This window comes from Momordica charantia (assembly GCF_013281855.1).
Source record: "Momordica charantia cultivar OHB3-1 chromosome 3 unlocalized genomic scaffold, Mcharantia_2.0 BLBB01000003.1, whole genome shotgun sequence".
Lineage (NCBI taxonomy): Eukaryota > Viridiplantae > Streptophyta > Magnoliopsida > Cucurbitales > Cucurbitaceae > Momordica > Momordica charantia.
The window spans coordinates 23,991,094-24,014,432 of NW_028275161.1; the positions used below are offsets into that span (position 1 = coordinate 23,991,094).

Genomic DNA, 23,339 nt, shown 5'->3' on the forward strand with positions numbered 1-23,339 from the left:
CCTCTTAGCTAATTTTGCTTCATTTTCCCAGGTCGCCAATAGATTCCTCACTTCTCTACTTTTTGCATTATTTGGTTTGGAGCCTTTCCCTGTGGACTTCCCTTTATTTGGGATTGGACTAATGCAAAGGTTATTCTCCCAAAGGGTCACTACCATATTTTTGGTAAAGGGAAAAATCTTTTCAGAAGGGGTTTCATCAAGAAACGTCTCCTCCTCTGTTTCTGGATCCTGTTCTTCTAAAGCACAAGTGCTTTCTGTGCTTTCTAATGGCTCTGCTTCTAAGATTACCAACTCCTTGCCTTTGCTGATATTCTCCTCTTCATGGCCTGTCTCGATGACTTCTTCGAAGCAACTGTGATAATCCTTTGGAATATTTCAAGGCACCTCTTTTGATTGAGGACTATTTGGAATTGAGAGGTCCTCACTCGACCAGGAGGATTCAGAGGAGACCTCGATTTGCTTCCCCTTTTCTTAGCATTCTCAGCAATTTCCTCTTCCCGTTGTTTCTTTCTTTGTTGTATTCTTTCCTCTTCAGTCAAGGAAACGATGCCTTTTAGAAAGCTTAGGGAGCCTTTTTGTCCTTTCTTGAAATTACCCCTTCTCGGTTTGTGTGACTCCTTTTTCTGTTGTATCTTTAATTTTCTCCAAACTTCCCTCTTTATGAATAGGAGCAGCTGGCTTTATGGGTTGATCAATTTCCTTTCCAAAAGTAGCTCTTTGACTTTGATGTGGCTCCGTAGTACCTGTCTGATTCCCACAGTTAATTAATTCAGCCCTACCTTTTGTCCCATATGGTGCTTTGTTCGAGATCGCAGAAGGGGCAGGCGCTTCAACCGTTGGGTAAAGGAAGCCATCATCTATTCTCCTCTCCAGCGGTCTGTCATACTAAAGCCTGAGTTTTCCGTCGGTCCTTGGTGAAGCTTCTAGCGGTCTCGAGTGAGAAACCGTCGTGTATCGACGCTTCTTTTCGGACTATAAATTTAATATCTTCGAAAGTCACCGTCTGTGCCAGAAAGGAGGATTCTTCGTCTTTAATGGTGATTCCTGCAGGGACAAAACCACAGTAATTACCTTTGACTTTAATGGCCACATCCATACTCTCAATTCTTGCTGCGTTTTCATCCGCAAAATCAATGTAGCCCCCGAATCTGTTCCCTATTTCTCGAAACAAGTCCTCACTCCATAAATGAAGTGGGATATTTCTAAACTTTACCCAGCCACCATAGAAGGGAGCTACTGTACTAGAACCATGTCTACATTTATTCCATCATTCAACCTTGAGAGTGAGTGGATCGAAAGTCATCCATCCTTTGTTTGAGCAGAGAAATCTGACCAAGGCTTCGTTTGGGTTGCTTAGAAGAGCTTTATCAGGTTGAAAAGGATTGATTATCAAGCTCTCTTCCAACTGACTCTCAAAAGTCTCCCAGATGGCTCCCCAGTTGTCATGGAAGTCTCTTCGAGTGAGGACTACTACTTGGTTCCAGTTAATGCTCCTGATCTCCTTTTGTGTTTTGTTCTCTGTCGTCTTTTTTGTCGTTTCCCTCGGTTTGTTAGGATTTCAGCATAAGAGTTACCCCTGATAGTATTCTTTGGCTTCTTCTCCTTTTGAGTAGATTCAAAGCCGTTGAGGAAGTCAGTGAGTAACTGTTTAAAGGCACTCCATCCTTTGAAGTTTTCTCCTGCTGGAACCCCTAAATTGGATTTTCCTCCTGAGTTTTGGACTTTAGTAATCTCAATGAAGCTTCCTCTTTTATTCGTGGTTTTAAGGACCAGGCGAAACCATTGGAGCAATGAGTCTTTCAGAAGAACTTTGGGTCTGCAGTGAAAGGAGAAGGTCAGCTATGGTGTCTGTTAGCCAAACTATCACAATTTCTTCAAAAGTTAGGTGAAACTTCCGGTTTAAGTGGAACTCCTCGATTTGCACCACTCTTCCCTTGGATTTGTTGTCAAACGAGCATGAAAAGGATTTGTTTTCTATTTGTAGTCAACCATTGAGAAGCCCTTCTGTATAAGGGCGAGGTAAAGAAGGCAAGGTAGTGTAGGGTTTTGAGAGAGACTGGTCGCCGGAGAGGGGTCTGGTGGGTAGGGTAAAACTAGGTAATTTGTGGGGGAGAGGGGCTGGGTCGCCGGAGATATGGTCATCGGTTGAAAGATAGTTCATAATTTGATTTTTCATGCTTGCTGTGCTTAGTGTCCTCACAATGGCGTGCTCTCTCCATGCAAATTATTCTCCTAGCATGATTTGTTCTAATTGGGAGGTTTTTTTTGTGTAATGTTTAAGCTTCATTTATTAAGTTTGGTTTGTTTGTATCTTTTTATCTTTTTATTTTTATTTTTTTTCCTTCTTCACCCCCTTCATTTCACCCCTTCGGGGGTTTGTATCTTTGAACAATTTTTTGTTCCTTTTCATTTATCAATGAAAAGATCGTTTCTCGTTCAAAAAAAAAATTTCTGAACTCCCGAAGTGGAAAAGGTTGCTTCTTTGTGTGGTATAACTTTGCTGAAAGTGTTTGAAATCTTTCGAAGTGGGACACTGTTTTGTTTGTCATATGAGGTATCCTTGTAAATTCTGACTGGTACCCTGTAAACTAGATTGTGCGTATGATATGTATTTCTATACTGTAAACTTGTTTTGTATGATGGATTATAGGACTTGAATGCATTGAATTTTTATGTGAGCAATACCAGGTTTTGAAGAAAGCTGACATGATTCGGAAGAATGCTGTTGAAAGTATTCTGGCAGAACGTGATATTTTAATATCTGTGCGCAACCCTTTTGTGGTGAGCTTGTCTACTTGGCCGTGTAAGTTATGTCATATTTTCTTTTTTCATTTTATTTTAATAATAAAGTTAACTGTATCAGGTTCGGTTCTTCTATTCTTTTACTTGTCGTGAAAATTTGTACCTCGTGATGGAGTATTTGAATGGAGGAGACCTTTACTCCTTGTTGAGAAATTTAGGCTGCTTAGATGAAGAGGTTGCTCGTGTATATATCGCAGAAGTTGTATGTATATGTTCCTTTTCATCTTTCAATAGGTATGCAAAGTGAAAACACTTATCAGTATTGCAAGTTAAATATTTGTTCATTTCCTCGATTTTCCAGGTTCTTGCTTTGGAATATTTGCATTCACTTGGGGTAGTTCACAGGGATCTAAAGCCTGATAATTTATTAATAGCGCATGATGGCCATATTAAGGTAATTAATAGTGATGGATATGTTTACTCTACTAGGTACTTAGGCTGGGTTCATCAACTTACACATGGTTTTCCATTTAAAAGATGTGATGTATACTCCACTAGTAAAAAGTCCCCAAATAATGGATGAATCCTTTTTTTCTTTTGGGGCAGGAAATCAGTACACAAACATGCATGGTTATGTGTGTACGTATATGCATATTTGCTGGAATTTCTAATATTTATAGATATTTGTTTGTAAATATTAGTCATCAATATTCGGTCTTTATTGTTTTCTATTGTTTTTTCTTATGGTGAAATGGGTCTCTCTACATATTGAAAATATCATGATACTTTTATTCTCCCAAACTTAAAATGGTATCAAAGCAGAAAAAACAACCCTAACTGCCTTTGCCACCCTTTGAACCTAGCCATCGTGGAACCCTAGCTGCTCTTTTGTAATACTTTTTTTTTGAAACAAGAAACAAACTTTTCATTTAGATGGATGAAAAGAAGTAAAAGTGATGTAATTACCAACCCATTAGTTTTATTAGTTATTAGTTAAAGGCTGAAGTTGGTTAGTTGTTATTAGTTAGTTCTTGTTAAATGTCTTTAGCCCTCTTCTATAGAAGGGGCTGCTGTCTTCATTTGTTGAGTAGTTTTTTCAATCCATAAAATTCTCTCTCATTTGGTTTACATCAAAAAGTGTTCAAAGATACAAATTCCGAAAGGAATTAAAAAGAAAATGCTGAAAAGTAAAATAACACTAAAATAAAAGGAGATAACAATTAAGACACTAAAAGGGCTTCCCAAGAGGAGAAAATTGTGGAGAGCGAGTAATTCTTGAATAATGATGAAATTTGAGCCAAATTTGCTCAAGATATCAATGCTCTTTTTCTAGATGTTAAAGACGTTGATGGAGTTGCTGGAAAGTCCAAAGTTAAAGATTCTTAAAGTTTTTTTTTTGTGCCCTTGCATCTTGTTGGATTGTTTTGCTATTAGTTAGCATGATCTTATTGGCTTTTATTGTCTCTTCATTATCTGTATTGCTCCTTGTTGGACCTCTTTTATTTCTTTTCTCTCTTTATATCTCTCCTTCGGGAGTTTGTATCCTTGAACTTTTTCTCCTTTTCATACATCAATGAAGGGAAACCCAATGAGCTGCTCTTTTGCATAGTGCACCCTAATTTCAACACGTGCCTTTGAGTTCACATTTGTAGTGTTCATTGTTTCCGAAATCAACTTCATGATACAAGGTTATGTATTTGAGGAAACATTTTGGAGCAAAGCTTCGGCAAACTTTCTAACATGTTCGGCCTCAATCTCCAACTTTCTTCTAGGTTGAGCTTCTAAACCAATGGTTCTTTCCTTGTTAAACCATTCTAACTCTAAGGTAAGAAAAGCTAACCAAGCAATGAGATGAACGAAGAAGTCTCCTTTAATAACAACTCTTCAGGATTCAAAACTGAGAGGCTCCTCGCAAACCAACAAGAATTAATTGCGAGAATTCTTCAAAAAACCGAACAGAAATTCCGCTGTTTTCCAAAAACCATTAACGACTCTCCTTGAAAGCCAAGATAACTCCTCAAAATCCATCCATTAAAGATTCTACCCTCAAATGAACCAAATTGAAAATGAAACTCCTCACATTCCCAACATACCCTACTTCTTACGCTTTAACCACCTACATTCTCAATTTTCACATGTAGATACCTATCTTTCACCACTTACCATCAACCCACTCTTATTTCAAAATTCTACCATCCTCGAACCTCAATCAGGCCTTATTTGCCATAAAAGGATTAATTTGATAATCTTGCTAAAATTTTCGTTTTAGACCATCAGATATTTCCTTCCAATTGTCATGGGCACAAAATTTAGTAATGACCATGACATTATTCGGATCCAACTCCAAGACTTATAAATTGCTTTGAAAAACCCTTGGGGAAGTTTAGGACTCTCTATCTTCTCAGAAAACCATTAATCTATGAATCCTGTACGATGTCTTTTCTTTTGACATGCAGATGAGAAGGTCCTTTAAAGGCCATCCTCCTTTTACCTTCTAAAGCCTCAGTATAAGATAACTGATCTTTTGATCTTTCATTCCACCTTGAGAGACAAAGCTTCAACATGTCCCAAAACGCTAACCAACCACTTTTCCCATGGCCAACAGTGATTACTAATCTTCTTTTTCCACCAGTTGTTGACCAAACTACGCATTCAACTAGCAATCTTGAGTAATATTTAAGTTTTCAGATACTTCTTGAGTAATATCTAAGTTTTCAAATTCTACAAGTATTGAATTCATATCTCTCCTGTTTAAAGAAGAAGTTTTGCACCGACAACTGCATTGGGTCGACCAAATGACCTTCGAACAAAACTAATTGAGAAAGTTTCAATGGCAACACTTCATTGCAACTCATATCTTCCACATGAAAACATTCCTCTTCAAACGATATGCAAAATTACTTGTTCGCAACACAACAACTATTGATTTCCATAACGATTAACGAGAGTAGTAAGAAAAAACTAAAATCTGAACTTCACTGAAATTTGAACACTTTGATACTGTAATTTGAGCACACTAAACTATCAACGATCGTGAATTAACCAAAGTGAACGTGATATGCAACAACCCAAGCGTGTAGACTAAACAAGCCTCTAGCCATTTGAATCCAATCTTATAGATGGTTCCTCCCTAATAGAATGTTTAACCGTTGAGCTTGTCACAGACACCCTTCCACTTACATCGCCTTCCAATTATATTCTGCATGTGCCTTCTCCTAGCAGTCTTGAGCACATTGTTATGGTGTGTGAGGTGATGCATCATCCTCCTTGATCGCATTACGATTCACGACACTTCACTTATCGGCACTCGACATGGCCTGATGGGCGATATATGCATGTCGCCGATGCTTGCTCGCTTGGTGAGGGTCTCAACCCACTTTCTTATAGTAGGGTCGAGACACTCGGTAGGGGACGCGTGCAAGCGATAAGGAGGGCGCATGGCAAGGGCAGGGGTGCTGGCTGGGTGTTGGTGGTCGTGGCCATGTGGACAAGGCAGGCGGGGGCGTGCAAAAGAGGTTACTGTACGTGGCTGGGGCATGGGTGGGCGCGCGGTAGGAGCTCCGCGTTGGAACTGGCAGATGACGTAAGAGGGCGCACGAGGCGTGGCCTTGTGAGGTTAGCACATGGGACTGGGGCCGCTGGACATGCAACTGGCATGGGCGTGGTCGTTGCCATGCACGGGGCGGTTTCTTGTGAGGTTAGCCCGTGATGGTGGCGTGCTATGCAGTCCATGTGCGTGCGGTAGGCCTGTCCTTGAGGTATGGGCATTTCTTTGGATCTTACTTCTTCCTCTTAGCCCTTGGTGGCTCTTGATGACCTTGGAGAATTTTCAAAATATGCTCCTGGGTCCAATGAATCCGCCGCTTTTTGTTGAAGTAGGTTGAATCTTGGATTTTTTGACCAAATATGATAACATCAGAACGTCAAAGAATCAACTAAGAAGAGGATACCTAACCGGCATAATGAAAACCTTTGAGGACAGAGAAGAGAGCATCCCTCTTCCCTGTTTTCCTTAAGAATGTGGTTCATACGACAAGTTCCTTTCATCTCTTAAATTCATATTCTCCTTCATATTGCAATTAAAAAAATTAGAATCGTAGATGACAATTTTTCTTCTATTGCTCCATCAATGAAATTTTTGTTTCTTGTAAAAAATGAGTAAAAAGAAATCTTTGTTACTTACAAAGTTTTTTTTGTTTCTTGTAAAAAAATAAATAAAAAGAAATCTTTGTTACTTACAAAGTTATTTTGCTTCAAGCAGCTGACAGATTTTGGACTTTCAAAGGTTGGTCTTATCAACAGTACTGATGATTTATCTGGACCCGTTGCTAGTGGGACCACTCTTCTTGGGTATGATGAGCCTACAATGTCTGCTTCTGAGCATCAACAAGAAAGACGGAAGAAGCGTTCTGCTGTTGGCACACCAGACTATTTGGCTCCAGAAATACTATTAGGAACTGGACATGGTTCGTATAGACCTTTTTTCCTTTTTCGTTTTATTAAGGTGGTATTGTAATCTTCCTGTTGTCTTAAACTTTTTTTTTCCTTTCATTTATTTATCTTTTTTGAACTTAGCTCAACCTAAGGTAATGGTAAAACCTGAAGTGTGGTCAAGTTTTTCCTGTTTGTTTGTAGAACTATGGCATGGATTTAAATTCTAAGAATTTTGATTACAATTGCTAATTATTTACTTGTAATAAAAATGGCTTAGCTAGGGAATGACTCTAGTTTCTTCTTGTATGAATTTTTTTCTTGTTCTATCTGTAGGTGCCACAGCTGATTGGTGGTCTGTTGGGATCATTTTATTTGAACTAATTGTTGGCATCCCACCCTTCAATGCAGAGCATCCCCAGGTATAATTCTTGCTGTAAGATATGTTCTTCTTACTGTTTTTCCTCTTTTCAGTTGGATGTTTTCAGTTTCCAACAAGACCTTAGGGAAGGTCGGTCTTCTACTTATCACTCTTTTATTGGTTAGAACGAGATCTTCTAAAGGAAGTGTTTCTATAATTAAGGAAGTGTGGTGTTCCAGATTTATTGGTTGGGCGGCCCTAGATGAATCCTTTTTATGTGGAACGAATATCAGTGAAAGCTATTGAAGTGGTGAGAGGCTGCTTCTCTGTTTTAGTCTGGTTTGAGATAGATGGTAGATCGACAGGTAGCTAATAGGAGTGTGCGATCCTGTGTCTTATAGATGGAGAAGAGAATTCTGGAAAGAGCCTAGAGGCCTCCAATGGCTGTGTAATGATATTTGGTGCATTAGAGTTGATTTTAACGTCAGCAGAAGACGTGCGACAAATGCTCTAGCAATAGAATCACCAAAGTATGTAAGCTTTTAACAATTGGATGGAAGGTAGTAACCTCTTTGAAATAGTGTTGCATTTACGTCTGGTATGGTAAAGTGGATGTGTATCTATGAGTCTTTTGGATTTCTTCATGCCTAAGGATATAAAAAGGGCCTTTCAGACTTCCCTTCAACCTTTTCTTTGAAACTCTGCCTTTATATTTTCCTGGATCATAATAGTAAAGTTGTTGGGAACGTGAATCATTTTTGCCACCGAAGGATCATTAATACCAGGTATTTTGCATGATGTTCTTGGTTATGTCTCCATTTTAGATGGCATTTCTGACATGTGAAGGCATCCTTTCATCAGGATAAATACATGTTTTGTTGGTAGACCATTCATCTTCAAAAATCATCTAGATTCTCTTTATGTCAAGAGAATTCGATAAGTTTCTGGTGTCTAGAAATGGAGGGATTGAAGATATTCTATAACGCTGCATAAACTCAGATTTGCAATCATTTGAAATTCGATTGAAGATCTTTCATAAGGCCGCTTAACTTCTTAAACTCGTTTGCCTGGAAAGAATCGAGGCTTGGATCATTAATCTCAATTGAAGCAGGAAAAAATCCGCAAGAATTAATTTCTTCTTGAATAAATGCTTCAGTATAATCGATCGAGTAAGTTTCAAGGATTTTGATGAGATCCCCACTAATCCTCCAAAATGGCTTCCTGTAGCTTCAAAGCACTGACCACTAATGGGTCCAAAACTTCAGAGGTAAGTCTTGAATTGTTAACCATCCACCATATCCATAGATAACCTCATTTCTACTATGTTTCTTAAAATTCCATTTTTCTAACTTCAAGTTGAAGTTCCTATTTTCTTCCATTTCCCAGTGAGTTCCTTTTTGCTCAACACCCTACCATCATCAAACTTCATTAGGGCGTTGTCTGCCATGAATGCATTAATCAAACAGTTCAATTTTAAAGCAGATCTTCGAATTGTCAGCACAACATTTTGAGATTACCATCTTGATATTCACTTTATTTCCAACACCTCTGTTTTCTTTTTAACCCACTATTCAAAGATCTTTTCCTTCTTCACTGACATATCATTTGCATTCCTTTCTCACCTTTTTATTCTCTGCAACTTTGTCACCAAAGTTTGGAACTATTTTTGTAACATCTTTGGTCGGCTATGGTGTATGCCGCAGGACTTAGAAGAGGGTGGATGATGGAAGTTCACTTTGTGTTTTAAGGATAGAGCAAAAGTGCTTTAGTCCAATATTGTCAAGGCGTGATGTAGAAGGAAAGGAACGATAGAATTTTCTCTGATAAGCCCAATTCTTTTAAATAGTTTTGTGATCTTGTACAGTCTACAGCCTCTAATTGGAGTGATCAACACAAGTTGTTTTGTAATTAATCAGCTTATACCATCGGGCTAAATTGTAGGGCCTTCATGTAGTCTCTCTTTTGTGAGAAGAGACACCTTGTCCCTTTGTCCTTTTGGCTATTTCTACCTAGCTGACTTTTGGAATGAAAGGTGTCTTTGTGTCTAATAAAAAACAAGTCTTCCTTTTTGGTTTTTACCCTGTAATTGCTATTTAGACTACCCTTGTATCAATCCTTTGGAAGGAATAAAAAATTATTTTCTTATCATTGACAGAATGTTATATGTTTTTTTAATAGATATATTCTGCGGTTTTAATTCTACTCATATTTTGTACAGACTATATTTGATAACATTCTCAACCGTAAGATCCCTTGGCCTCAGATACTTGAAGAAATGAGCCCTGATGCTCAAGATTTAATTGATCGGTGAGAGAACCATTTTTTTTTAATTTGTTTTATTTTCCAATATATTCTTTTGGTTTCTTTTTTGATTCGATTTCTTGGAAATTTACATCACTAGCAAAGCTTGGGTGGCGGTCCCATTCTTCATATATATATATCATATATGTATATCAATGTATGTTGGAATATATATATAACATTTTCTATTTCTTTCTAGTAGGTCTCCTATTCCTTTTTGTAGTAGGTTTACTATTCCTTTTTTATAGTAGGTCTTTCTCCTACATAAGAATACCTAAGTTGCATTATTCAAATACATAAGAATTTTTTATTCTCTTAAATTTAACATGGTATCATGGTATCAGAGCAGGAGGTTCAAGTTTGTTCAAACCCATAAAATTCCAACATTTTTTTTTTCTTTTCCACCATGTTTAGCCTAACTTAAAAAGGAAAAAAAAATTCTAACTAATGCTTTGCGAGTTCAACCGGCCACCACAGCTGCCCAACATCTTGCCATAATTACGTTGTTGCCGACGCTGCCGGTGACTTTCTTTGGGCTCCTCAGGAGAAGCGTCTTCATCACTAGCCGTCGCCTGTCATTGAATATTTGCATTGCCTATGGGTCGTTTTTGTGTTGTGGTTATGGTTCGCGGATTTTGTGGCCATAGCTTCGTTGATCTTTGTGGATTATTGTAGCTCATCGCCGTCTGTCCACCGTCGGGTTACTTCGCCGCCGTCTATTTGTTGCTAGAGGTTGCTTCGCCATTCATGAGTTCGTTCATGCTCCGCTGCTCGAAACTTCGCCTTTCGTGGGTTCGGTGGTGTTCAGACACTATTGAGTTCGTCGTTGTAGTCTTCGTCGAGTCTATGCTGTAGTGCTACTGCTGTTTGACGTTGAGGACTTCTTCCTACCGTCGTGTGTTGTTCATAACTTGTTCAAACGCTGAGGTTCCTGTTCAGTTGCCGTCTATTCTGTGTGTGTTGTTCGTGACCTAATCTCACGGTAAGCTTCTTCTACGACTTCTGGTTCGGTTTGGTTCGATCGGGGTCTTTATTAGTTAGATTCAGTCTGATCTAGTTCCTTTCACTCCGGTCCTGTTCTGTTCTTGCTATATTGGTTCGGGTCTTATCATTACAGTTCTTGTTGGTCCACAATCTGGTTCGATTCAAAACTTGCTTTGGTTCACTTCTTTTTTGGTACTGTTCATTTATTTAAATATGACCCAAGTTTCGAATAAGAGCGCGCTCACATTTCCTTGGTATGGAGCAAATTCACAAACTTTTGAAATTGCAATCTACCAATTTACCTTTTAATACTTCTTGTGTATCCTCGGTACAAACAAGTACTCATCCTAAGACTTTTTCTTATAGTAACTCATCTTTGTGGATTATAGATTCTGGAGTGTCTTATCATATAACAAGTTCTTTTCATCTATTTAATGCATACACTCCTTAGTTTAATAAAAGAATTAGAATTGTAGATGACAGTTTTTCTTCTGTTGTAGAAAAAGGAACCATTAAATTGATTGAGACTATTTCTCTACACTCGACTTCATGTCCAAAATTAACCTGTAACCTTTTGCCTGTCAGCAATTTTTTTTGAAGATTTTAACTGTCGTATTACTTTCTTTAAATTTCATTGTATTTTTTAGAATCATAACTCGGAGAAGATTATTGGATTTGAAAGGATGCTTGATGGTCTCTACTACTTTGATAAAGGTTCTTTTAGTAGTAAAATATTTCAGGGTTTCAGTAGTATTCGTTCTCCCTCGGTTAAAGAACAAATTATGTTTTGGTATTTTAGGCTAGGGCATCCTAAGTTTTCCTATCTCAAACATTTATTTCCAATTCAAGGGAATTGATTGTTTCTTTTTTGATGGTGAGAGTTGCATTCTAGCAAAAGATCATCGTTCCACATATTCTTCAGAACCTTACACAACTTCCAAACCATTTTACTTAATTCATAGTGATGTTTGGGGTCTCTCTAAAATTTTTACTCAGTGAAAAAAGATGGTTTCTTACCTTATCTTGAGTTTATTTAATGACCAAAAAAAACTGAGGTGAAAGATATTTTTAACACTTTTACAATATGATTGAAATCCAATTTCAAACCTATGTATGAGAAAGCAGGAAATAAGGTTTGGTAACTGAGAAAAGCATTGTCTGGATTAAAGCAATCTCCTAAGGTGTGGTTTGGTAGATTTTCTTAGGTTACGAGGAAGATGGGCTACAAACAAAGTCAAAGAGATCATGCATTATTTACAAAATATTTTGATGCAGGCAGTGTTTTCAAAAGCCCACCCAGGTGCACGCCTAGGTGTTGGGTGTCACAACCATACTAGTAGAAAGTAGGTTGTGACGCCCACGTAGTGGACAAGTGGTGGCGGCACTCATATGTCACCCGTCGGGCCATGTTGAGGGCCCTGAGAGAAGTGCCGTGATGTGACCAAGGAGGATGGTGCATCACCTATTACACCCCAAGGATGTGCACAAGAATGTCTAGAGAAGGTATATGCAGAATGCAATGTGAAGGCGATGTCAGTGGTGTCAGTGACACGAGGGCCAGTTGGGGCCCCGGGCCATGACCCTAGAAGTTGGGGTTCCGTCGAGAGTTTGGATGAATGGCTTTAGATTTAGATGCATATTAGTGAGATATTGATGTAATTACCAATCATTAGTTTTATTAGTTATTAGTTAAAGGCTGAGGTTAGTTGGTTGGCTGTTATTAGTTAGTTGGTTGGCTGTTTTTAGTTAGTTGGTTGGTTGTTATTAGTTAGTTCTTGTTAAATGTCTTTAGCCCTCTTCGATAAAAGGGGTTGCTGTCTTCATTTGTTGAGTAGTTTTTCAATCAATAAAATTCTCTCATTTGGTTTACACCAGATATGCAAGCATGCCAAGTTTCGTGTCGATCGGAGTTTAGACGTGAGTTCTACGTTGGTGAGTGACTCCTCGCCACTTTGCACGTACACGCCTGCCAGACCAAGATTGCCTTAGAATGTATTATAGGGGGAGGCATGATGTTGGCTCTCCACCACCCTTGGGCCATTTAAGGGCCTAAGTGAGTTACCCCATGGCACATGCGTGTGTCATGGTGAGGGCGAGCGATTGCAAGACGAGTGTCTTGGGCGACTTCCTTTGAGGATAGAAAACTCGAGGACAGTGTCGGGTGGCACGGGTGTGCAGGCATTGTGCCTTGATCCATGTGTCGAAGGTTGTGCCACGGGGCCTTTATGCGGGACGGTATGCCCGAGTGAGATGGCACGGGTGCAAGAGTCGTCGTGTCTTGATAGTGTCTGGATGGATGATTGTTCGGAAGGCCCCGATCATAAATACGAACTCAGGTCGGTTCTCGGTAAGCGTGCCAAGTGAGCAGTGAAGCCCGATGACATCTTGATGCTCGGGGTGGCATCCTACAGTATCGGTGGGCACTCGGTAAGTGAGAAAAAGCTAGTATTGGCCCGGTAAGTGGCAAGACTCATCCCGATTGTCAAGTTTAGTCATTCCTTGTCTGGATCTCGGCAGTATCCTGTAAGGCCGTTTAGCCCGTTATTGACTAGTTTCTCGGCAGGAATGGTCTTAGAGACGTTTGATGGGCCCGATAAGCTAATTTTGACATAGTTAAATGGTAGAAATCTCCCTGTTGTGCCCGATTGGCATTTTAAGCTTGTTCTGACCCCGTCAAAGGTTAGAACTCATGCTGATAAAGTCCTGGCTCATCGTAGGAGAGGGACGGTCGAGTGGTGAGAACCAAGATGGTCAGAAATGAGTTGCGACGTTGCGTTTAGAAGACCTTGGCCTAGAGTAGAAGCAAGGTAGAGCTGTGGGGCATGGCCTAGTGTAGAGGCAAGCCGGCTAGAGTTACGATGGAGTTGAAATGCACGTACAGGCGACGTGCATTGCCGAGACAAGTCAGAATTCCGCATGCAAGTGAAGCTCGGTCGAGGAAGAAAGAACCCTCATCTAAGGTCCGACGAAGCCACAAAGGGCGCACAAAGTGTATTGGGGCTAGAGTTCCCCGTAAGGTTGGCCATGGTCGACGAAGCCACGGTTGAAAAAGGTACGACCATGACATTTGGTATCAGAGCCATTCTTTGTGCGTTTAGTCGGACAGTTCGGCAGGGCAGTTGCATCAGTCAGTATCAGAGGCAGTAGAAAGGGTGAAGCCGGAATTCTTGTGACTCAACGATGTCGTCAGTAGACATTCGATTGGGGAAGTCCATCCCGTCGTGAAGCAAGAACCAAGCTTATTTGCCAAAGTCTTGGGTGTTTTGTTGAACAAGAGAAGAAATTGAAGGCGAACCAGGTAGGGTGTCTTCGGAAAAGTTGTTACCATCAGAGGGATAGTGTCAATGGCTGCAAGTAGATAGATCGGGGGTCAATGTGACATGCGCCGGTCAAGTGCAAGAGATGCATCAAGTGAGTCTACAGATGGTAGACAGTGTGGCTGAATAGAGAGCCAGTTCGAAAAAGGAAGTAACTCGAGATAATGGATTGCTTGCTCCAAGTGGTGCTCAAGACGTGAGGACGTGTGTCCCTTAAGTTGATCTCAAGTGAGTAAACTAAGTTAGGTAAGGAAACTAAGTGAGTAAACTATTTTACTCTTACTCTTATGGATCTCAAATTTTATTTTACTCTTATGGATCTTGGGTTCTTCTTCCATGTTTTGCGAAACACGACAACCTAACCCGATCCAACCCGAAAATTTTGGGTTAGGTTGGCCATTCCATTTGGTTCTTTCGGTTCCTTAATCTGGCCAACCTGAAAATTCTGGTTGGTCCAAAAATCCCTTCTAACCCGACCCAACCCATTTTAAATAAATGAACACACTGACCAGAGTGCAACACCTAAACCAAACTGATCGTTGATTTGAACCAGATTAGACCCTGTACCGGCCGGATTGGACATTGGAATTAGCTTCGAATCTTAATGGACCCACTCATGAACCAAACCAAGAGTTGAACTGAATCGAGAATTGAACCGAATCGTACCGGACCGAACCAATCTTCAACCTTCCATCCAACGTGAAACCAGAAAACAAATGTCGCACAAACCATGAACACTAGACGTACACCTTCGATGGCGGAATCTGACTCGAATCGTGATCACCTGCAATGGAGGGTGGCGAGTTGTTGCACGGAAAATAGCCAAGCGGCAGTCAACGAAGGCACGGACACCCTCGAACGATGGAAATGCGAAACCAAAAATAAGAAATCAAACGGTGGAATCACGAATGGCTTGAACAACATGATCAAAGGATGCAAATGGTGGTGGCGGTAGTGACTAAGGTTCTGGTGGCAGTGATTAGGGTTTCAAGATTGTAGTGGCTAATGTTTTCGGTACAGGCTAAAATTAGTAGTAAAAATAAGGATTTTCTTGCTCGTATACCATATTAATTTTAAGAAAGTAAAAATATTATGTTATATTCAAATAGTGCAACTTAGGTCTTCTTATAGGAGAAATACTTACTATACAAAAGAATAGTAAACCTAATACAAAAAGGATTAGGAGACCTACTACAAGAAGGAAAGAAATGAAAACGAGAAATATTAAAAAGACAATTAATAAATATTTATATATATATATTCCAACAAAACCTTACTGTGATAACAAGTCTGCCGTCAGTAATGCACATAATTTTGTTCAACATGATGGAACAAAACATGTTGAAGTTGATAGACACTTCATAAAAGAGAAGTTAGTCGGCTGCCTCATATGTACTCCATTTGTACCGACCAATAATCAAGTAGTATATATTCTCATGAAAGGTTTGAACAACAATAGTTTCGAGCATTTGGTTAGCAACCAATACAATTATTTTCTTTTATTTTCCTATTTGCATTTAGGTTCTAATAGGTAAATACTTCCTTGTTCGGTAAGAGTTTCTTGTTTTAATAGGTAAGAGTTTCTTTTTCCTTTATTGATTCATCCCTGTAATTGCTATTTAGTCTACCTTATATCCATTGTTGATATCCATTGTTCGAAAGTAAGCCAGAATTATTTTTCTTAGCATTAACAATGTGTCCTATGCAAAAAAGGTGGTGAAGACCTAAAGCCTTTCTATCCACTGTCAGTACACTGAACTTGTTGGTTCTAAATCTTTAACATTTCCAATGTCATTTGGTCCTTGAGCTCGGGGATTTTGTTTTTTTCAAGCCAGAAGTGCTTTTTCTTTGTTTTTTGCATGGCTTTGCTACCAGCTTTTGGATTTTTATTAATTATATGTTGTTCGTTCTGTACTATGTATTCATTCACCATCAGGTTATTGACGGAAGATCCTCATCAACGGCTTGGAGCTAGAGGCGCATCTGAGGTAATTAGTGTTTTGATATGGACTTTTTACTTTTTGTGATGCTCATTTTCTCAGTGCCCTTGGATCTTTCATAGATGCTTAAATCATTGGAGCCAATTTATTACTCAGGTGAAGCAGCACATGTTCTTTAAAGATATTAACTGGGACACACTTGCCCGACAAAAGGTATTAAGCCAATTAAGTAGAAACTTAGGATGTAAGGTTTAGCTTCATTTTATGGATCTGTAAATTGATCATGCAATTTACACATTTTCACAGGCTGCATTTGTTCCAACATCTGAAAGTGCTCTTGATACTAGTTATTTTACAAGTCGCTACTCATGGAATCATTCTGATGATCAAGTCTATCCACCCAGCGAACTTGAGGATTCTAGTGATGCTGACAGCTTAAGTGGTAACAGTAGTTTGAGCAATCGTCAAGATGAAGTGGTAATTTAGTCATCTAATTTTAAACAAAGTTTGTTTTGAACCCCTTAAACTAATCCTAATTGTATTTTTTTTATTCTGGTGTCTTGGTACAATTCATAAACAGGGAGATGAATGTGGGGGCCTGACAGATTTTGAGCCTGGTTCTTCGGTCAATTACTCATTCAGTAATTTCTCTTTCAAGGTATTCACTAAAAAATTACTGTACAGTTTAGGATCAATTCCTAATTTTCCATTTATTTGTTTTAGTGCATTTGTATACTGTTTACCCAGTTAGTAATGGAACGTTCTTTACATTCATGTTATGTTCATCGCTTTTATATATTTTATTATTATTATTATTATTTCTTTTTTAAAATGTTTTTTTTTTAACAAGAAACGAACTTCTCATTGAAATAATGAAAAGGAACATAATGTTCAAAGATACAAACTCTCGAAAGAGTGAAACAAAATAAAAAACAAACTTTGTAAGGTACAATAAAAGCTTTCCAATTAGAACATATCAAACTAGGAGAATAGCTTCTAAAAATAGATGATAAGTAACACCATTGAGAAGCTTTGAACTCCGCTAGATTGAAACGCATCATGAAGTTTTTTTTTTTTTTTAACAAGATACGAACTTTTCATTGATAAATGAAAATGAACAAAATTGTTCAAAGATACAAACTCCCATAGGAGTGAGGATACAGGAAATAAGTAAAAGTAAGCATTAGAAGAAATAAAAACCATAAACTTAAAGAAACCTCCTTAAAGGGGAGTTATAAGAGCCTCCCAATTCATACAAAGTATACTAGGAGAATAAGAAGAGAAGAGATCGGAACGAACACACCATTGGGAGCTTTGAATTTGGCGATTGAGAAACACTCCATAGGAAATCGATTCTTGCCTTATTCGTTGATTTCTCTCAAACCACAGTTCGAAAAGAAGAGCTTTTATTCCAAAAAGCCCAAAGCAGATTAGTTTTAGAGCTTGCTTGTAGCCCACTGAAAAGCTGAAAAATGATTTGAGGCACCTCCAGATCCCACACCCATGAAACTTCAAACATAGATAGGAATATTTTCCAACAGACCACTGCATAGCTACATGAGAAGAAGACATGCCTTTGGGTTTCCCCACTTGCTTTGCACAGTAAACAACATGATGGCTGCATCAAAGAATTGAGCATTTTTTTGTAATGTCTCTGAAGTGTTAACTTTGCCCATTAGAAGAATCCAAACCATGAAATTAACTGTCTTTGGACAAAAAAGGTTCCATAGAATAGGTAGTACGTCCTTAGAAAAATTAGAAACCGAATGCCGGAATTTGCTCAACGATCAAACTGAAAATAAACCCGAAGCTTCTAAACTCCATACTCGATGATCTTCTGAATCAGTGATGGAGGTTGAAGAAAGCAAGGATAAAAGATTTGCCAATTCAATAACTTCATTATCCTTCAATGATCGCCTAGTTGGCAGCCTCCAAGAATAACCAGTGTTATACCAAGCATCCGCAACTACAACGGACGGATTAGAAGAGATCCTAAAGATAGCTGGAAATCTATCTTTGAGCGAAAAATCTCCCATCCATCGATGATGCCAAAACAGATATCTTTTGCCATTCCCGATTTTTAAATGGGAAAATGATTCCACTTGCTTCCATACCTTGGATATATTCCTCCATGGGCTTCTACCTGAATCTGTCAACTTAGTCAAAGTGCACCAATCACCAAAATCAGAATCATGAATACTAGCCACCACCAGCCTCCACAAATTTGAGGATTCAACACGAACCGCCACCCCCACTTGGCAAGCAAAGCTCGGTTTCTTTTAGCAAAATCCCCTATGCCAAGGCCACCTTCCTCTCGATCTAAAGAAGATATGTCCCACCTCACTAAGTGATTTACTGAACCTTTCAAAGAATCTCCCCAAAGAAAGGATCTAACACTTTTCTCCATTATTTTGTAAATTCGCATAGGAACCTTGAATAGAGAAAAGTAATATAATGGAAGATGTTCAAGAACTGATTGACAAAGGGTCAACCTTCCACCTCTCGAAAGTTGATATCTCTTCCATCGATCTAGCTTCTTTGTTGTCTTGTCAAGAATGGGACTCCAAGTTTGTCTCCTTTCTTCGAAAATTTTGAGATTCCTTTCTTACCACAACTCGTATGGAATTGCCTTTATAGCATTGAGCCAAAGAAGGTTGACTTTGGTATTAAAGGCTGGCCCGAGAAGAAGCTGAAGGATATTGTCAACCGTTATGCTTCCGAAAACCCAAGACAAGTTAAACTCTTCAAGGAGTAGTTCCCGGCACTGTTGAGCAAAAGGACATAGGAAGAATATGTGAACCGAACATTCATCATTGGATTGACAAAGAGGGCAGATTGAAGGCAAGAGAAAGTGACCAGACAACTTCCTTTGTAAAGTGTCTGCTGTATTAACCTTTCCATACACAAGAATCCAAGTGAAAAAGTTCACTTTCTTTGGGCTCTTGGTCTTCCAAATAGCTCTAAATAAATCTGAAGGCACAGGTGCTTCTGAGGAGGATTTGTGTATGGAGGCTATTGAGAAACAACCAAAGATATCCAAAGACCATACCCTGCTATCTGATCCGTCGATAGGAGAGCATGAGAGTATAAGTGACAGCATATAGATATTTTCCTCAATCTCGTCGTCCTTCAATGACCGACGAGAAGGAATTTTAAAATGTTAAACGAATTTTTATTGATATATGAAAAAGAACAAAAATTGTTCAAACATATAAACTCCCAAAGGAGTGACAAGGGATGAAAAAGAAAGTAAAAAAAAAAATACAATCAATCAACGATACTAAAATGGAGATAAAAACATCTCAATTAGAACAAATCATACTAGAAGAATAATTCGAGAATAAATCGAAGGGAGCACACATTGAGAAGCTTTGAACTAAGTGATGTTGAAGCAATCCAACAGAGAACGACATTTCCCTTTAAAAATCCTCCGATTTCTTTTGAACCATAGTTCATATAAAAGGTGTTAAATTATATTTTATTTTATTTTAAAGGTTTCCTTTTTATTTAGGTTAGGGTTTTCTTGTTCTAATACGTAAGTGTTTCCTTATCCTAATAGACAAGAATTTCTTTTTAGTTTCTTCTTTGTGACTGTTATTTATATAGCCTTGTATCAATCATTTGAAGTAATCAAGTAAGAATTATTTTCTTTTCTTATCAATTAACATGGTATCAGAGCTCTAGGTTTCCTCTAAAAGTTTTGTGTCAATTAGGGTTTTATGCCCATTAGGATTTTGTAGCCATTAGGGTTTGAAGTTTTGAACACTTTTTTGCAAGTGTTCATTGTACCTAACCCACTGCAGTACCGCCGCCGCCGACGCTGCCCTATTCGTGGATTTCCATTTGCTGGCGGGTTCGTTTGTGATTTGTAAATCGGGGTGCTGTCTTGTCGTGCTGCTCGTCGTCGTTCACACTTCCGTCGTCGTCAGTCGCCGCCAGCGTAGTCGCCCGTTAGCCGCCACCGGTAGTTGCCCCCGCCCCCGGTCGCCGTTCGGTGTGTTGCCAGCTGCTCAGTGTGGTTGTCGTGAGCATCTCTGTTAGGGTTTCTGCTTCAGAAAATTTGATGGTTCGGTCGGCCCGGTTCAATCAACTCGGTTCGGTTTTTAATAGTTCGGTTCAATTAATCCGGTTCAACCAGATCGGCAGTTGGTTCGATTCTCTCAGTTTGGTTTAGTCTGGTTCGGCTCCTTTAGGCTCGGTTCAATTCGTTGTTGGGCTGGTTCAGTGCTTTTCGGTCCGGTTCAATTCATTATCGGTTCGTTTCGACAGGTTTCGGTTCGTTTCAGTCAGATTTGGTTCGGTTTGACATATTTTGGTACAATTCAACTGGTTTTGATTCGGTTCAGCCCTCTTTCGATTCGGTTCCATGCTGATTTTTCAGTTTTGTGCGTGGATCTCCATTTTTGAGTTGCTGTTTAGTCTTGGTATTAATGTCACAATCATCCAAAATTACAAAAAAGTTGGACATACATGAGATCAAACAATTAAGGAGCTTTGTTAAAACTTTGGATAATGCTCCTAGTCAAGGTACAGGTGCGTTAACTTTGACGAGTGCAACCTCTCAGCCTAAACGTTATACCTGGATTATTGATTTTGGTGCAACATACCATATGACGAATAGTAGCTGTCATTTTATCTCTTATAGTATTTGGTAACAGTGGCTGGTCAAGGAGACATCAAGAAAAATTCAAACATTACTTTAAAGAATGTGCTTCATACCACGTTTAACTGTTAATTTGATCTCGGTAAAGAATTTGATCAAAGATTTAGGTTGCAAAGTAATTTTTTCTGATTCTTCTTGTATTTTGCAGGACCCGAGCAATGGGAAGATTATTGGACTTGCTAATGAAAAAGATGGACTTTATTATCTTAATGAACTTGTCAGTCGGACTAGTGTTTCAGTCTCCTTCACCTCACAAACTCATCATCCTTCAAGTAAGCTTTTGTTGAATCATTATAGACTAGGACATCCCTAATTTCGAACTCTTAAAATATTGTTTCCCAATTTATTCCAAAATCTTAATCCTGAGTCAATTCAATGTGAAGTTTGTGAATTCTCTAAACACAAGCGTGTACCCTTCCCTAGTAATAATAAACGAATATCAGTTCCTTATGTTTGGGGTCCCCAAATGTTCCCAAATTTCGTTGGTTTATTGTGTTCATTGATGACTGTACTAGAGTCTCATGGGTTTATCTTTTAAAACAAAAATCAGATGTTGGTTCTACCATTCAAACATTCTTTCATATGATCGAAAACCAATTCGGAATCAAACCCAAACAATTCCGTTCTGAAAATGCTCGAGATTACTTCAATCAAAAATTAACATCATTCTTTCAAAAAAATGGAGTCATCGATGTGTCGTCTTGCATGGACACTCCTCAACAGAATGGAGTGGCCGAAAGAAAAATTGGTCACATCCTTTCTGTGACACGTGCCATTCTTTTTCAAAGAAATGTTCCTAAATCCTTATGGGCGGGGGGGGGGGGGGGGGGGGGGGGGAAACTGTGTTAACAACCATTTATTTAATCAATCGGTTACCATTTGCTACTCTAGAACATAAAACTCCTATGAATATTCTATCAAAATATTATCTTGATTTTCGAACAACAAATAACTTGACTCCTCGAGTATTTGGTTGTGTAGCCTTTGTTCATGTTCACAGTCATCAGCGAGGTAAACTTGATCCACGAGCACTCAAGTGTATTTTTGTCGGATACTCGAACACTCAAAAGGGATATAAATGCTATCATCCTCCTTCAAAAAGGTTCTTCATCTCTGCTGATGTTACATTTTATGAAGATACCAGCTTCTTTACCTCACCTTATCTTAAGGGGGAGGAACTATTGTTGGAAGATAAGGATTTGCCCATTCCCAACCTCACATTTCCTATATCAAATCCTTTACCACCACCCTTAAACACCTTACCAGGACCATCCAACCCTTTACTACTATACCATTACAGGTTTATTCAAGAAGGAACACTGAAAAAGATAAGCAAGTCCAAGAGTCTGAACATATCCCTGTAACTGAAATTGAGGAGAAAATAATCAGTGATGAATCAGACATTATAGTATCTACTAATGATGAGTCAGATCTGGATTTGCCGTCTACTTTAAGGAAGGGAAAACGAACTTGTACTGAGTATCCATTTTCTCACTTTGTATCATATGACAAACTCTCAAGTCAGTACAGAAGTTTTATGGTTAACCTTACTCAGGTAGATATTCCAAAAACATATATGGAGGCAATACAACATGAAGAATGGAGGCAAGCAATGAATCTTGAAATGCAGGCTTTAGAAAAAAATAAAACATGGGAGTTGGTTACTATGCCTAAAGATAAGAAAGTTGTGGATGTCGATGGATATATACTGTAAAGTATAAAGCAGATGGAACACTCGAGAGGTACAAAGCACGGTTGGTTGCTAAGGATTATACTCAAACATATGGAGTTGATTACCTTGAAACCTTTGCGCCTGTTGCCAAGATGAACACGGTACGAATACTTCTATCTCTTGCTGTAAATCATGGATGTGACATGTTACAATATGATGTAAAAATTGCTTTTCTACATGGTGATCTTGAAGAAGAAATTTATATGGAGATTCCACCTGGGTATCAGCAAGCAGGAAATAAAGTTTGTAAATTAAAAAAGGCGTTGTATGGATTAAAGCAATCTCCTAGGGCATGGTTTGGTAGATTTTCTCAAGTTATGAGGAAGATGGACTATAAAAAAGTCAAGGAGATCATACATTGTTTATAAAACATTCTGCTACAGGAGGAGTAACAACATTGATTGTTTATGTGGATGATATTATCGTCACTGACAATGATAATAATGAGCCAAATAAACTGAGAAATTGTTTAATCCAAGAGTTTGAAGTTAAAGAACTGGGAAGATTGAAATATTTGCTTGGGATAGAAGTAGCCTATTCTAAACAAGACATATTCTTATCACAACATAAATATGTGATTGACTTACTTTTTGAAACAGAAAAGCTTGGCAGCAAACCAATAGAAACGCCGATTGATCAAAACCATAGATTATGTGCATTTGAAGAGAGTCCTCCTATTAAGGAAACTTACCAGAGGTTAGTTGGAAAATTAATATATTTTTCTCATACGAGACCAGATATTGCGTATGCTGTAGGAGTGGTAAGTCAATTTATGCATAGTCCAAAAGAAATTCATCTTCAAGCTGTGTACCGAATACTCCACTATTTGAAGAACTCCATTCGGAGAGGATTTTTGTTTAAGAAAGGC

At 38.7% G+C, this 23,339-nt stretch overlaps 1 protein-coding gene across 6 annotated transcripts in view; it reads left to right on the forward strand.

Moving 5' to 3' along the window:
- Window positions 1-23,339, forward strand: part of LOC111008863 (Protein kinase superfamily protein) — a 44,725-nt gene that overhangs the window by 15,796 nt on the left and 5,590 nt on the right. The window contains exons 7-18 of one of the 6 annotated variants that reach the window (XM_088121975.1): window positions 2,689-2,781; window positions 2,864-3,004; window positions 3,104-3,196; window positions 7,004-7,208; window positions 7,510-7,595; window positions 9,753-9,841; window positions 16,073-16,124; window positions 16,233-16,289; window positions 16,383-16,553; window positions 16,657-16,734; window positions 20,888-21,011; window positions 22,295-22,572. In XM_088121975.1, the coding sequence (XP_087978101.1) occupies window positions 2,689-2,781; window positions 2,864-3,004; window positions 3,104-3,196; window positions 7,004-7,208; window positions 7,510-7,595; window positions 9,753-9,841; window positions 16,073-16,124; window positions 16,233-16,289; window positions 16,383-16,553; window positions 16,657-16,734; window positions 20,888-21,011; window positions 22,295-22,335 (1,230 nt within the window). In that variant the 3' untranslated portion in view covers window positions 22,336-22,572. Of the gene's footprint in view, window positions 1-2,688; window positions 2,782-2,863; window positions 3,005-3,103; window positions 3,197-7,003; window positions 7,209-7,509; window positions 7,596-7,756; window positions 7,845-7,935; window positions 8,057-9,752; window positions 9,842-16,072; window positions 16,125-16,198; window positions 16,290-16,382; window positions 16,554-16,656; window positions 16,735-20,887; window positions 21,012-22,294; window positions 22,573-23,339 lie in introns of those variants that run through there. The other 5 variants (XM_088121976.1, XM_088121977.1, XM_022281713.2 and 2 more) reach the window with 5 other exon arrangements.